General features: G+C 41.0%; 1 protein-coding gene and 1 long non-coding RNA gene across 2 annotated transcripts; one reads left to right on the top strand and one right to left on the bottom strand.

Annotated features, from left to right (window-relative positions):
- Positions 1-5653: 5653 nt before the first annotated feature.
- Positions 5654-12142, bottom strand: LOC140544507 (uncharacterized). Its single transcript, XR_011978254.1, has 3 exons — positions 12062-12142; positions 11751-11881; positions 5654-5786 (listed from the first exon to the last, which is right to left on the bottom strand). It is a non-coding gene; the product is annotated as an uncharacterized lncRNA (long non-coding RNA).
- Positions 9453-14728, top strand: cabp5a (calcium binding protein 5a). The gene is made up of 6 exons (XM_072668090.1): positions 9453-9488; positions 9759-9789; positions 10358-10501; positions 11759-11868; positions 12223-12370; positions 14700-14728. The coding sequence occupies exons 1-6, from the start codon at positions 9453-9455 to the stop codon at positions 14726-14728; spliced, it is 498 nt and encodes a 165-aa protein (XP_072524191.1).
- The last annotated feature ends 2482 nt before the right edge of the window (positions 14729-17210 follow it).

The following is a 17210-nucleotide window of genomic DNA, read 5'->3' as shown; positions in this document are numbered from 1 at the left end:
GTTATAGTCACTGGTCCCAGTTAGGTTACAGTCACTGGTCCCAGTTAGGTTAAACTTGTGGGCCCCACTTAGTCTATAGTCACTGGTCCCAGTAAGGTTACAGTCACTGGTCCCAGTAGGGTTACAGTCACTGGTCCCAGTAAGGTTACAGTCACTGGTCCCAGTAGGGTTACAGTCACTGGTCCCAGTTAGGTTAAAGTTGTGAGCCCCACTTAGTCTATAGTCACTGGTCCCAGTAGGGTTACAGTCACTGGTCCCAGTTAGGTTATAGTCACTGGTCCCAGTTAGGTTATAGTCACTGGTCCCAGTAGGGTTACAGTCACTGGTCCCAGTTAGGTTAAAGTTGTGAGCCCCACTTAGTCTATAGTCACTGGTCCCAGTAGGGTTACAGTCACTGGTCCCAGTTAGGTTATAGTCACTGGTCCCAGTTAGGTTATAGTCACTGGTCCCAGTAAGGTTATAGTCACTGGTCCCAGTTAGGTTAAAGTTGTGAGCCCCACTTAGTCTATAGTCACTGGTCCCAGTAGGGTTACAGTCACTGGTCCCAGTAGGGTTACAGTCACTGGTCCCAGTTAGGTTACAGTCACTGGTCCCAGTTAGGTTATAGTCACTGGTCCCAGTTAGGTTACAGTCACTGGTCCCAGTTAGGTTAAAGTTGTGAGCCCCACTTAGTCTATAGTCACTGGTCCCAGTAAGGTTACAGTCACTGGTCCCAGTAGGGTTACAGTCACTGGTCCCAGTAAGGTTACAGTCACTGGTCCCAGTAGGGTTACAGTCACTGGTCCCAGTTAGGTTAAAGTTGTGGGCCCCACTTAGTCTATAGTCACTGGTCCCAGTAGGGTTACAGTCACTGGTCCCAGTTAGGTTATAGTCACTGGTCCCAGTAGGGTTACAGTCACTGGTCCCAGTTAGGTTATAGTCACTGGTCCCAGTAGGGTTACAGTCACTGGTCCCAGTAAGGTTATAGTCACTGGTCCCAGTAAGGTTATAGTCACTGGTCCCAGTAGGGTTACAGTCACTGGTCCCAGTTAGGTTAAAGTTGTGAGCCCCACTTAGTCTATAGTCACTGGTCCCAGTAGGGTTACAGTCACTGGTCCCAGTAGGGTTACAGTCACTGGTCCCAGTAAGGTTACAGTCACTGGTCCCAGTTAGGTTACAGTCACTGGTCCCAGTTAGGTTATAGTCACTGGTCCCAGTTAGGTTAAAGTTGTGGGCCCCACTTAGTCTATAGTCACTGGTCCCAGTAGGGTTACAGTCACTGGTCCCAGTTAGGTTACAGTCACTGGTCCCAGTTAGGTTAAAGTTGTGGGCCCCACTTAGTCTATAGTCACTGGTCCCAGTAGGGTTACAGTCACTGGTCCCAGTTAGGTTACAGTCACTGGTCCCAGTTAGGTTAAAGTTGTGAGCCCCACTTAGTCTATAGTCACTGGTCCCAGTAGGGTTACAGTCACTGGTCCCAGTAGGGTTACAGTCACTGGTCCCAGTAAGGTTACAGTCACTGGTCCCAGTTAGGTTAAAGTTGTGGGCCCCACTTAGTCTATAGTCACTGGTCCCAGTAGGGTTACAGTCACTGGTCCCAGTTAGGTTACAGTCACTGGTCCCAGTAGGGTTACAGTCACTGGTCCCAGTTAGGTTAAAGTTGTGGGCCCCACTTAGTCTATAGTCACTGGTCCCAGTAAGGTTACAGTCACTGGTCCCAGTTAGGTTAAAGTTGTGGGCCCCACTTAGTCTATAGTCACTGGTCCCAGTAAGGTTACAGTCACTGGTCCCAGTTAGGTTAAAGTTGTGGGCCCCACTTAGTCTATAGTCACTGGTCCCAGTAAGGTTACAGTCACTGGTCCCAGTAAGGTTACAGTTGTAGACCCTAGTAAGGTTACAGTTCTGGGCCCCAATTACGCTACAGTCACTCGTCCCAGTTAGGGTAAAGTTGTGGGCCCTAATTATGATACAGTGACTGGTCCCAATAAGGTTACTGTTATTGGTCCCAGTTAGGTTTTGGTTATCAGCCCCAGTTCACTATAGTCACTGGTCCCAGTTAGGTTGAAGTCGTGGGCCCCAATTATGATACAGTCATTGGTCCCAGTAAGGTTACAGTCATTGGTCCCAGTTAGGTTACAGTTATTGGTCCCAGTTGGGTTATAGTTGAGGGCCCCAATTATGTTACAGTTATAGACCCCAGTTGGGTTACAGTTGAGGGCCCCATTTGGGTTACAGTTCTGGGTCCCAATTATTTTACAGTCACTGGTCCCAGTAAGGTTAAAGGTGTGGGCCCCAGTTTGGCTACAATCCATGGTCCCAGTTGGATTACAGTTCTGGGCCCCAATTACGCTAGTCATGGGTCCCTGTTTAGGCTGCACATGTGGGACTCAGTAAGTGTACAGTGATGGGTCTCAGCTGGCTTACAGCTGTGGGCCCCAGTTAGGCTACAGCTGTAAGGGGCCTATGTGGGGCCAGTCGGTTACTGTACAGCCCAGATTGGTCCAGATAGTGGCCCACACGTGAGCACACACACACAGGGGCTTTTATTCAGCTGATAGACGAAACCCCTGCGGGCCCTAACCGCGCCCCATAGGAGGCCCAATAGTCGGCTCATCATGGTGAACCCATGTCGGGCCCATAGCCCGGGCCTCGTCAGCATGCGCGCTACAGCCACCACAGCGCAGACAGGGGGCAGGACTTTGGGGCTGGATGTGCATTTTGTGAAAAGCGGCTCCACCTTAAACGCCGCAGTCAGTGCTGCACTTCTTAAGGTGGAAGAGGAGCCGGTGAAGCAGCGGTCAGCCCAGGCTTCATTCGCACTGACAGGATCCCAGGCATCGGAGGACTGCCTTTAATAAACTGACTCGCTGAGGCCGAGTTAAATGTGGGTTGATGTGGAAAAATATGAGGCTGAACTTATTAAAAATGATTTAAAAATGATTTAAAAATGAAAGAAAGGAGAATAAAAATACAGAAATGAAAATGAATCGCTGGACCGGCGTTCGATTCACTGAAGGTAAACTTGGAACGAATCGGTTCGTTAACTGAATCGATCTCCTCCCCTCCGGTTTCCTCAGCGGGTCTGTAACAGCGCGCAGTCTGGCGCAGTGTCGCCCCCTGCAGGCCGCCGGTGGAGGGGCTTTTCTAGCGTTTACTGTGATTCTGGTGATTCACACCAGTGCACACCAGTCTTGGGTGTTTGTAGATGATATATTATATATTATATAATTTTAAAAATAAAAGATAACGATAATAATAATAATAATAATAATTATGATGGTGCCAGTGAACACACACATAAGTCTAAGTTGTGGGCCCCCAGTTCTGGCCCCCAGTGAGGCGCAAATGAGGCCCAAGTTCATCAGCAGAATCCTACATAAAAGCCCACGAATCACGATCTTCGTCAGGATTTCTACGGCTGCCAGAACCCTGGCCTTAATCCTGGCCTGCGCTTTGACTGCAGATGAAATCCCCTCGGCTGTCCCGCGTCCAGTTCCCATCGCACGCTCCTGGCGGCACCCCAACCCCACCGTCTCCTTCTGCGACCCTTTAGCACTCCTGAGAGTATTTGTTCTTTAACTATAATACACTTCAGCTCTGCTAAAAGAGGCGGATCATGTTGCTATGGTCTTACAGGTGGCTGCTTGGGAGCATATAGTTGGTCTCAGTGGTATTTTGGGGTAGTGGGTTGGGTCATTCTATAACACTGGGGCCACGTTAAGATATGTTCGTCCTTTTGATGGGAGCCACGTTTGCGATAAACGTGACGGGGTGGTAAAAGCTTTGCAGTTTAATAGTTAATGTTTCCATTAAAAAAATCAGGCTTCCCTTCGTGTGTCTACGTGACGGGGATGTTGGGTTGAGGCTCGAATGATGTCACTTCCTCCTTGTGATGTCATTTCCAAGATAAAGTACACTATTTATAGACAAAACAAGTCGGTGTGACGGGGTGGTAAGGCAAACGTTTCACCTGCTAACCTGTTTCATCACTTCCCCAAACACAGCTTAGTCCCATCGCCTCCCCATCGCCTCCCCATCGCCTCCCCATTACCTATCCCTGCCTAACCTGACACACAGACCCTCCCCCAGCCCTCTTCCTTCCCCCTGTCCTTTACGTAACCTTTTTTTTGGGCTCGGCTTCACAGAAGCTAAATAATAACAAAATCTGTATTAAGTTCTTCGTGGCCAAAGCGGAGGATTAACTCTCTTATGCAAACAGATTTGTGGCTTTAAAGGAAGGGTGGAGTCATACGTTTATGTAACCGGGCGACGGTTAAGGGGTTAAGGGGGCCAGCCGAGCGCACGGACACGGACGGTCAGGTTCAGGGGAAGTGATGGGGAGGCCTGGGCAGGGTCACCCGTACACCGTCGTGATGTGCTGCTACAGCCGGGCCCACAGTACACCTACCATCACTACCACTGAGCTTTGAGCGCCTGTACTGGGTCGCATTTGGGCCAGAACCAGAATCTGCTGCCTGGGTCTCCTTCTCACAAAAAAAAGGATCGTTAATTAGTTCGTTAATGAATTAAGAAGCAGGAGCTTTGCTGTTCTAGATGCGCAGAACCTTTAGAAGGCTTGAAGAACCTTAAAGAACATAAAGGCAACAAAGGAGTTTTTGCATGAAGAACGTCCGACGTCCAGCACTGCTACCGTGTTGACCCCTGACCCCTCCCAGCATTGCTACGGCGGCGGTAACATCGCTACCCATGTGACCACCGGCCTCACCCAGCATCGCTACCATGGCGACTGCTGGCCTCGACCAGAATGGCTATGGTGCCGTTAGCATCGATAACGTGTTGACTGCTGGCCTCACCCAGCATCGCTACCATGGTGACCGCCAGCCTGGCCCAGCATTGCTACCGTGTTGACCCCTGACCCCTCCCAGCATTGCTACCATAGCGACTGCTGGCCTCGCCCACCATCGCTATGGTGCCATTTGCATCGTTACCGTGTTAATTACTGGCCTCACCCAGCATCCCTACTATGGCGACCGCTGGCGAACATCGCTACCGTGGCGCTGACATCACGGCATTAGCTACCGCGGCGTTAGTCGCGAGCCATGTCAATGAGGCTGTTTTATACCACAGACCCCGTTTCAGATATTTTGGCCCCTAGATCTGGCCTGCCTGGTTTTTCTGTATATTAGCTAATCTGTGAGGGGGCCGTGTTGAAGGCAGCGGGATTATATACTGAAGTGTATACACACAACTGAAGGGTTTACGTAAAGGGGGGGGGGGGGGGTGAAGCAGTAAACAGCAGGGGGTCTCGTTTGCGTGCGTTAATCCAGGAGGTAACGGCGTGTGTTAGTATGTTGTATAGAAACAACGGAATTACACTGTAATCCTATTCTGCCTACTCCACTGACCCACGGCGAGGTAAACATACCGGCCCTCTGTGTGTTTCTGGACCGGGGGGTGGGGGGCGGGGGGTTTTATAGGATATTTGTTTTGATTCTGAGCTTCTTCTTAAATCCCACAGTATTAAAAAAGCCAGTACCAGTAGCAAGTTTATCTCACAGCGTATGACATAACAGAACAGTGGGGACTGGAGTGAAAGTGCGATGGGGACTGAAGCAGACCTGCAGCATATATAACACAGTGGAGTTTGTGGAGGTTGGTGGTTGGTGGGTCACGGCGGGCTATTTTTTCACTCACTCAGTCTGATCCTGATGCTGATGATGTCATCATGACCACTCCCCCCTGCTGCTCCCTTTGCTGTCACTCACTCACGCACACTATACAAACAGCTCGCGCCCTCTCGGCCGGTCAGAGCGATCCGCAGCAAGGACTGTTCGACTGTCCTGGACCTCAGAGAGAGAGAGAGAGAGAGGAATACATACCACACCGCAGAAACCATCACTGAACACAGGTGAGCACCATTACCACTGTCTGAGTAGTAATAGTAAATCTGCAGGGCTGAACCGATACTGATATCGGAGCATTAATATCCAGTATGAAGCTCTAATAACATTAATATCCAGTATGAAGTTCCAATAATATTAATATCCAGTATAAAGTTCTAATAGCATTAATATCCAGTATGAAGTTCTAATAACATTAATATCCAGTATGAAGCTCTAATAACAATAATATCCAGTATAAAGTTCTAATAGCATTAATATCCAGTATGAAGTTCTAATAACATTAATATCCAGTATGAAGCTCTAATAACATTAATATCCAGTATGAAGTTCTAATAACATTAATATCCAGTATGAAGCTCTAATAACATTAATATCCAGTATGAAGTTCTAATAACATTAATATCCAGTATGAAGTTCTAATAACATTAATATCCAGTATGAAGTTCCAATAATATTAATATCCAGTATAAAGTTCTAATAGCATTAATATCCAGTATGAAGTTCTAATAACATTAATATCCAGTATGAAGCTCTAATAACAATAATATCCAGTATGAAGCTCTAATAACATTAATATCCAGTATGAAGTTCTAATAACATTAATATCCAGTATGAAGTTCTAATAACATTAATATCCAGTATGAAGTTCCAATAATATTAATATCCAGTATAAAGTTCTAATAGCATTAATATCCAGTATGAAGTTCTAATAACATTAATATCCAGTATGAAGCTCTAATAGCATTAATATCCAGTATGAAGTTCTAATAGCATTAATATCCAGTATGAAGCTCTAATAACATTAATATCCAGTATGAAGTTCCAATAATATTAATATCCAGTATAAAGTTCTAATAGCATTAATATCCAGTATGAAGTTCTAATAACATTAATATCCAGTATGAAGCTCTAATAACAATAATATCCAGTATAAAGTTCTAATAGCATTAATATCCAGTATGAAGTTCTAATAACATTAATATCCAGTATGAAGTTCTAATAACATTAATATCCAGTATGAAGCTCTAATAACATTAATATCCAGTATGAAGTTCTAATAGCATTAATATCCAGTATGAAGTTCTAATAACATTAATATCCAGTATGAAGTTCTAATAACATTAATATCCAGTATGAAGCTCTAATAACATTAATATCCAGTATGAAGTTCTAATAACATTAATATCCAGTATGAAGTTCTAATAACATTAATATCCAGTATGAAGTTCCAATAATATTAATATCCAGTATAAAGTTCTAATAGCATTAATATCCAGTATGAAGTTCTAATAACATTAATATCCAGTATGAAGCTCTAATAACAATAATATCCAGTATAAAGTTCTAATAGCATTAATATCCAGTATGAAGTTCTAATAACATTAATATCCAGTATGAAGCTCTAATAACAATAATATCCAGTATAAAGTTCTAATAGCATTAATATCCAGTATGAAGTTCTAATAACATTAATATCCAGTATGAAGCTCTAATAACATTAATATCCAGTATGAAGCTCTAATAACATTAATATCCAGTGTGAAGCTCTAATAACATTAATATCCAGTATGAAACTCTATTAACATTAATATCCAGTATGAAGTTCTAATAACATTAATATCCAGTATGAAGCTCTAATAACAATAATATCCAGTATAAAGTTCTAATAGCATTAATATCCAGTATGAAGTTCTAATAACATTAATATCCAGTATGAAGTTCTAATAACATTAATATCCAGTATGAAGCTCTAATAACATTAATATCCAGTATGAAACTCTATTAACATTAATATCCAGTATGAAGCTCTAATAACATTAATATCCAGTATGAAGTTCTAATAGCATTAATATCCAGTATGAAGTTCTAATAGCATTAATATCCAATATGAATCTCTATTAACATTAATATCCAGTATGAAGCTCTAATAACATTAATATCCAGTATGAAGTTCTAATAGCATTAATATCCAGTATGAAGTTCTAATAGCATTAATATCCAGTATGAAACTCTATTAACATTAATATCCAGTATGAAGCTCTAATAACATTAATATCCAGTATGAAGCTCTAATAACATTAATATCCAGTATGAAACTCTATTAACATTAATATCCAGTATGAAGCTCTAATAACATTAATATCCAGTATGAAGCTCTAATAACATTAATATCCAGTATGAAGTTCTAATAACATTAATATCCAGTATGAAGTTCCAATAATATTAATATCCAGTATAAAGTTCTAATAGCATTAATATCCAGTATGAAGCTCTAATAACATTAATATCCAGTATGAAACTCTATTAACATTAATATCCAGTATGAAGCTCTAATAACATTAATATCCAGTATGAAACTCTATTAACATTAATATCCAGTATGAAGCTCTAATAACATTAATATCCAGTATGAAACTCTAATAACATTAATATCCAGTATGAAGCTCTAATAGCATTAATATCCAGTATGAAACTCTATTAACATTAATATCCAGTATGAAGCTCTAATAACATTAATATCCAGTATGAAACTCTATTAACATTAATATCCAGTATGAAGCTCTAATAACATTAATATCCAGTATGAAGCTCTAATAACATTAATATCCAGTATGAAGCTCTAATAACATTAATATCCAGTATGAAACTCTAATAACATTAATATCCAGTATGAAGCTCTAATAACATTAATATCCAGTATGAAACTCTATTAACATTAATATCCAGTATGAAGCTTTAATAACATTAATATCCAGTATGAAGTTCTGATAACATTAATATCCAGTATGAAACTCTATTAACATTAATATCCAGTATGAAGTTCTAATAACATTAATATCCAGTATGAAGCTCTAATAACATTAATATCCAGTATGAAGCTCTAATAACATTAATATCCAGTATGAAGTTCTAATAACATTAATATCCAGTATGAAACTCTAATAACATTAATATCCAGTATGAAACTCTAATAACATTAATATCCAGTATGAAGTTCTAATAGCATTAATATCCAGTATGAAGCTCTAATAACATTAATATCCAGTATGAAACTCTAATAACATTAATATCCAGTATGAAGCTCTAATAACATTAATATCCAGTATGAAACTCTATTAACATTAATATCCAGTATGAAGCTTTAATAACATTAATATCCAGTATGAAACTCTATTAACATTAATATCCAGTATGAAGTTCTAATAACATTAATATCCAGTATGAAGCTCTAATAACATTAATATCCAGTATGAAGTTCTAATAGCATTAATATCCAGTATGAAGCTCTAATAACATTAATATCCAGTATGAAGTTCTAATATCATTAATATCCAGTATGAAGCTCTAATAGCATTAATATCCAGTATGAAACTCTAATAACATTAATATCCAGTATGAAGCTCTAATAGCATTAATATCCAGTATGAAGTTCTAATAACATTAATATCCAGTATGAAGCTCTAATAATATTAATATCCAGTATGAAACTCTATTAACATTAATATCCAGTATGAATCTCTAATAATATTAATATTGATAATTTGTCTTGCAGTGAGACGGGACTAGAGCTGGTCTCTCCTTTGGCCCAGCGTCGACTTCCTCACAGACATGACTGCCTGCATCTTCATACGAGGAGGGAAGATCGTGAGTAAAACTAAAAATTCATAATATTTTATATGAAATGTCTGCATGATGAATCCCAGAAACACCAATATATGGATGATTCGTATTATTAGAATATTAGAACATAAAAGATACATTGGTTTAAATATTTGAATAATATATATATATATCTGACACATTTAAGAAATTATACATATGTTATAGGTGTTATTATTTATATAGTAAAGTTGATAATATGAGGGCTGTTATGTGGGCAGACGTAACTTGCAGGACTATCTCTGTGTTTTGCAGGACAGAGAGCTGGCAGACGATGAGATTGAAGGTAAACTAACTACATGTGACCTTACAGTAATTTACCCCTCAGTACTGAAGCATTCTGCAATAGAGATTATTATTAATATTATTATTAATATTATTATTATTATTATTATTATATTGTGATATTAGTATTACATTATAGTAAGTTAGAAAGTGATTGATGTCTTTTTTATTTAATAAATTCTATTTATTGAACATTGTGTCCACATTTGATGATGAATGGACCAATAGAAACGCTCCCAGAAAGGAACCACGATGAGCCAAACACACCAAATAAGCCACTTTATGGGTATTCCTAGCTCCTAGCCTAGATTCCGAGGTCACTCTTGACCTTCTGACCTTGTTTTAAGGTCAACATCAGTACAGAACTGCAGTAGGTGAAGAAGAATTCACACTTCCATAACCTCAACGATTGTCCTTAAACTTGGACCAAAGTATTGGGACGTTCGTGACCGGAGTGCTCAGTGGAATCCACATGTTGACATAAATATTTTAGCAAAGTAACCAGTACTGTGATGAGACACGATCCCTCAAAAAGTCCCTGATTTAACAGCTCTTCCCTTTCTCTGCAGAGTTGCGAGAGGCCTTCGATGAATTTGATAAGGATAAGGACGGACTGATCAGCTGCAAGGACCTCGGGAACCTGATGAGGACTATGGGTTACATGCCTACTGAGATGGAGCTGATCGAATTGGGCCAGAACATCAACATGAACTGTACGTTCCTCAACAGGGTATTATAGCTACTGAATGAGACCCAGTGAGACCAGTACCTCCTCAGAGCGGATCCTGAACAAGTGATAGCGGATAATGAATCGTTTAATTGTACATAATTAACCATTTATAGTGGATACTACATAATTCATATTAATTACTGATTAATATTACTGAATAATTAATAGTAGTACTCAATAATTCATATTAATTACGGATGACTTTGTAGTTGATGCTGAATCATTTGTAGTGAATATTGAATACATTTATAGTGGATACTAAATAATTCATATTAATTACTGAATAATTCATATTAATTACTGAATAATTCATACTGAATACTGAATATTTCATAGTGGATATTAAAACAAATCATTGTTCAGTTGATACTGAATCAATTTGTAGTGGATACTGAATCATTCATAGCGGATACAGAACAGTTTATAGTAGTTAGTGAATAATTCATAGTGGATATTGAATAAATTCTTAGAGGATACTAAATAATTAATAGTAGTTACTTATTATTTTATATTAATTACCAATGAATTCATAGTGGATACTGATTTAATTTGTAGTGGATAACGAATCATACATAGCAGATACAGAACAGTTTAAAATAGTTAATGAATCATTTCTAGTGGACACTGAATCATTCATAGTGGACACTGAATCATTCATAGTGGATATTAAATAAATTCATAGTGGATACTGAATCAATTTGTAGTGGATACCGAATCATGCATAGCAGATACAGAACAGTTTATAGTCGTTAATGAATTATTAATAATGGACACTGAATCATTCATAGTGGATATTGAATAAATTCATAGTAGATACTGAATCATTCGTAGTGGATACTGAATATATTCATAGTAGATACTGAATCAATTTGTAGTAGATACTGAATCATTCATAGCAGATACTGAATCAATTTGTAGTAGCTAATAAATCAGTAATAGTGGACACTGAATCATTCATAGCAGAGACAGAACAGTTTATAGTAGTTAATAAATCATTCATAGTGGACACTGAATCATTCATAGTGGACACTGAATCATTTGTAGTAGTTAATAAATCATTCTTAGTGGACACTGAATCACTCATAGTGGACACTGAATCACTCATAGTGGACACTGAATCATTTGTAGTAGTTAATAAATCATTCATAGTGGACACTGAATCATTCATAGTGGACACTGAATCATTTGTAGTGGATAATCACATGAACATCAACACTATGAATCGTTCTTACTCTTGCAGTGGGAGGCCGGGTGGACTTCGAGGACTTTGTGGAGCTGATGACACCGAAACTCCTGGCTGAGACGGCGGGGATGATCGGCATGAAGGAGCTCAGAGACGCTTTCAAAGAGGTGAGCAGAGAACCTGGACAGATTCGGGAGTGTTTTTATATCCGATGAAACATTTCAGTTATTACCTTTAATAATTCTTAGAAATGAGTTAATATTGACATTTACAGTAGTTACACTTTTCAAACCGAACCGTCCTACCCACCCAGAGAGGGAGAGAGGACAGTTATGCTCTCTGGAACTCCCAGACACTTACGGATGGCTGTGGCATCACTAGGGATTGAGCCTGCGAGCTCCTGCCGAGGAGGAACTGAGCCTACACAGCAAATATTAATCAGAAATGTTAACGTTTGGTCCTGAACGTTTTAAGAGCGTGTTAAAAAAACTGACCTCTTCTTGCTTCTTCTCCTCCTGCAGTTCGACATGGACGGAGATGGAGAGATCACCACAGAAGAGCTGAGGCTAGCTATGGGGAAGCTAATGGGGGAAAGCATGAGCGGCAGAGAGATCGACGCGGTGGTCAGGGAGGCGGACAACAACGGCGACGGAACAGTAGACTTCGAAGGTACAAACTGAAGACACACACATTTTTTGGACAAAAGTATTTGGACACACCCCATAATCATTGAATTCAGGTATCTGATTCAGTCCTATTCAGCCACGAGTGTATAAAAACAAGCCTCTAGTCCTGCAGTCTGCCTTTCCTCCACACATCAGTGAAAGAACAGGAGGTTCTGAAGAGCTCACTGAACTCCAGCCTGGTTCTGTATGTAATAGGAGACACCGCTGCACCAACAACAACTAGTCAGCTGGTGAAATTTAGACCTTCCCTCCTAGATCTTCCTCCATCAGCTGTGAGTGGTGTTATTGGGTAGAAACCTCGTTGGTAGCAATTACAGCTGCAGGTCTTCTGGGATGTGTCTTTCCCAAGCTTCGGACACCTGGATTTGGACCCTTTATCCCATTCCTCATGGCAAACCCTCCCAAGTTCCATTAGACTGGATGAAGTTCAATGGGATTATAGTCCAGCCACTCAAGTCCTCAAGTCAGAGCTGTCTAAACCTCTGTGTGCTCTGGAGGAGGTTTTCCAGAAGAAGGTCCAATCTCCTCATCCCTGCCGCCGAGAAGAACCCCATAGCATGATACCGCCACCACCATGTTTCACTGTAGGGATGGGATCAGTGTGTTTTCCTTCAGGCAGAAAAGTTCAGTGTTCACCTCATCAGACCAGAGGACCTTTCTCCAAGCTTTAACTCAACAGTGGCTTCTGTCCCGCCACTCTGCCATGCCGGCCGGATTTCTGGAGTCCTGCGCTGGGACCGATTTGGCTGGGCAGGTTGAAGGTTAGGAAGTTTGAGGGTTGTCCCGCGGTGACCTTGATCTATGATCACACAGCTGATTGGACTTGGACATGGCTTGGTTTTTGTCCTGACAGCGCTGTGTGATCTGTGGGCTCGTAGAAACCCCGCTGTGGCCTTTTCAAACTATCAGTCAATTCAAATTACAACAAAGACTCTGAGTTCTGCACACACTTCAGCTTAACCCAACAGAACCCACTGTTGGGTTCTGTTGGTATCCACTATGTATCCACTATAGTATCCACTATGAGTTATTCAGTATCCACTATGAGTTATTCAGTATCTACTATGAGTTATTTAGTATCACTGAGTTATTCAGTATCCACTATGAATTATTCAGTATCCACTATGAGTTATTTAGTATCACTATGAGTTATTCAGTATCCACTATGAGTTATTCAGTATCTACTATGAGTTATTTAGTATCACTATGAGTTATTCAGTATCCACTATGAATTATTCAGTATCACTATGAGTTATTCAGTATCCACTATGAATTATTCAGTATCTACTATGAGTTATTCAGTATCCACTATCAGTTATTCAGTATCTACTATGAGTTATTTAGTATCACTATGAGTTATTCAGTATCCACTATGAATTATTCAGTATCACTATGAGTTATTCAGTATCCACTATCAGTTATTCAGTATCTACTATGAGTTATTTAGTATCACTATGAGTTATTCAGTATCTACTGAGTTATTCAGTATCCACTATGAATTATTCAGTATCACTATGAGTTATTTAGTATCACTATGAGTTATTCAGTATCACTATGAGTTATTCAGTATCACTATGAATTATTCAGTATCTACTATGAATTATTCAGTATCACTATGAGTTATTTAGTATCACTATGAGTTATTTAGTATCACTATGAGTTATTCAGTATCTACTATGAGTTATTCAGTATCCACTATGAATTATTCAGTATCACTATGAGTTATTTAGTATCACTATGAGTTATTCAGTATCTACTATGAGTTATTTAGTATCACTATGAGTTATTTAGTATCCACTATGAGTTATTTAGTATCACTATGAGTTATTTAGTATCCACTATGAGTTATTCAGTATCACTATGAGTTATTCAGTATCCAGTATGAATTATTCAGTATCTACTATGAGTTATTCAGTATCTACTATGAGTTATTCAGTATCCACTATGAATTATTCAGTATCCACTATGAATTATTCAGTATCACTATGAGTTATTCAGTATCCAGTATGAATTATTCAGTATCACTATGAGTTATTCAGTATCCAGTATGAGTTATTCAGTATCCAGTATGAGTTATTCAGTATCCAGTATGAATTACTCAGTATCCACTATGAATTATTCAGTATCACTATGAGTTATTCAGTATCCAGTATGAATTACTCAGTACCCACTATGAATTACTCAGTATCCAGTATGGGTTATTCAGTTTTCAGTCTGAAAGTCATGTATGGAAGAATGGAAGTGGAGTTGAAGGAGTAAATGCGAGGCTGCTGTGGAGGGAGGGGCTCACTGTGCTTTTCTTTCTTTTTCAGAATTTGTGAAAATGATGTCAAGCTGCTGAGAGAAGCACGCAGAGATGCTCTACGGAATACACACACACACACAGTCACAGACACACACACACACAGTCACACACACACACAGTCACAGACACACACAGTCACAGACACACACACACACACACACACACAGTCACAGACACACACACACACACACACACACACAGTCACAGACACACACACACACACACACACACACACAGTCACAGACACACACATAGACTATTTGAGCTAGCAAATAAATAAATAGGACAGACAGGGTTTAGCGATCTATGCACGGTCAGGCTTCAAATCTGATTCTGTTTCTGCTGGATATTAAATCACATTAAAAGGTGTGTAAATATATGAGGCCAAAACGCTCGAGATTATTTCTTGTATTCAAATATTTTTGGACAATATTTATTTATTGCTTAATAAATTTGAAAAGGAAAAAAAAACATCCCGGCTGCCTTGTCGTTTGTGTGTGTGTGTGTGTGTGTGTGTGTGTGTGTTCATGAGTGAGCTTCAACACACTAAGGCAAATAGAAGAGTTCAGGGGTCAGGATTTACCAGCCTGGCTCAGACTGGGCCAGACAGGTGTTCATGTGAATCGGGCTCGTTACTGCACAGCGGGAACCAGTGTCCAAACTTCACGCCCACTCTAAATAAACGCCGGCGCTAATCCACTGTTTCCACGAATACCCCCCCCCCCCCCCCCCCCCCCGGTCACTTGTCTAATCTGTGTAATGGGAGGACTGGGAGGAGCAGATGGCGGTGGTGAGAGAAAGTGACATTTAGGGATTAAGAGACGGGGAAAGGGTTGTTAGGGGTAAGAAGGGGAGAGGAAATCAAGAGTAATCCAGGCTGGATATGAACAGAGAGTGGCGAGACACTTTTCGGACGGGAAAGGGGGGGGAGGGGTGGGGGGCAGACGGGCCCAATCTGCACATTTAAGCAGCTTCAACATTCGAGCATAGTTTACATGACTGGAAGTAGTAAGGAAGAATGACAAGCTGTGAAATGAATCAGACATGGTCTATTTTCAGGATGACCAGCCAGGAATTCTTATTTGTGGTCATTTGACCCCGTTTTCTACCCAATTAATTCCCCTATCACTAGAAATGCCCCAACCCTAGCCTAGCACGTCTCTACTCCGACATACGTAAAGCCAGCCGTCGCCTCTTCTGCAGCATCCCAGCTCCGATACAACAGCCAACAGAAAACTGTGCTGACCAGCATCACACTGGGAGTGATGTGTGAAGGAGGAAGGGCCATCAGCCATCAGAGTGAGCGAGGCCAACTGTGCTCCCTCTGTCTCCGGCTGCTGATGGCGAGCAGCGTGTATACACATTGCTATGGCCCTACTACTTGAAGCAAAACACCCGAACCACGATGGACACCACGATCCAGAGCATAGCACCTCATCTGTAAAGCATGGGGCCCTATTTTAACGATCTCAGACAAGCCGCCAACCGTGCACTGTGCAGCTTGGTTTAGGGGGCGTGTCTGTGTGTCTTTGCTATGGTAACGACAGGAAAAGGTCGCTTTGCTCGGCTCGAAACGCTCAAAAATCATGTACTGAGTCTCTTAATGAATCATGGGTGTGTTTTGTTTTGGGCGTAACGTGCAGTAATAAACCAATCAGCGTGTCACTCGTCGCCCCCTTTAAGAGCCGGGTGTGGTCAGACTGACCTTGGCGGGTTGCTATTTCAGTGGTGTAAAGCGCGTGTGTGGGGGGGGTGTACGAGCGTCGGTCAGTGGTGCACCTGCCGCGTTTTCCGTTGCCAAGAAACACAGTGATACGCCAAAAACTGACCCAAGACCACCGCGCCCATCAGCGTAGAGATATTCCCGAGCAGCGCTGAGCACTGCGCACATAAATCTTCACTGATGGTGTGAGTGCTGTAACTGGGCGGAGCTTCATCCCACAGCCAGATAATGAAGCCAATTATACTGCTATTGCAACACTGGTGTTTTCCAGTGTAAAGTAAAGTAAATGAGCATGCGTTCCATACATGCTGAAGGGAAAGTATAAAGTATCATTTATGTAGAATTTGATGTTATTAATCAGGTTGTGTTGATAATAAGTGCATAATAAGGTATTAATAATAATGTATGCTTCTTAAATATATACACAGGAAAAATAATGACGTGCCGAGCATCACTCAGCAAATCTCAGACTGAGAGAACTTGCTGGATTTAGAGAACAGAGGGGAGGGTACTGCGCGATTAGCGAGTGTTCTAAAATCCGAAATTGCCCCGGATCCGCCTGTGCTGGCAGCTGTCCGAATGCTGAAATGATTTTTATTTAAAATTAGGACACGGGGAACAGTGTCCTCAGTGTCCTCCCCATACAACCGAAACTCCTCCCCATACAACCGAAACTCCTCCCAGTACAACCAAATCTCCCCCCAGTACAACTGAAACCCCTCCCATTACAACCAAAACCCCTCCCAGTACAACTGAACCCCCCAGTACAGTCGAAACTCCTCTCAGTAGAACCGA

Source organism: Salminus brasiliensis, chromosome 22 (assembly GCF_030463535.1).
Source record: "Salminus brasiliensis chromosome 22, fSalBra1.hap2, whole genome shotgun sequence".
Taxonomy (NCBI): Eukaryota; Metazoa; Chordata; class Actinopteri; order Characiformes; family Bryconidae; genus Salminus; species Salminus brasiliensis.
This window is presented reverse-complemented; position numbering and strand designations above follow the sequence as displayed.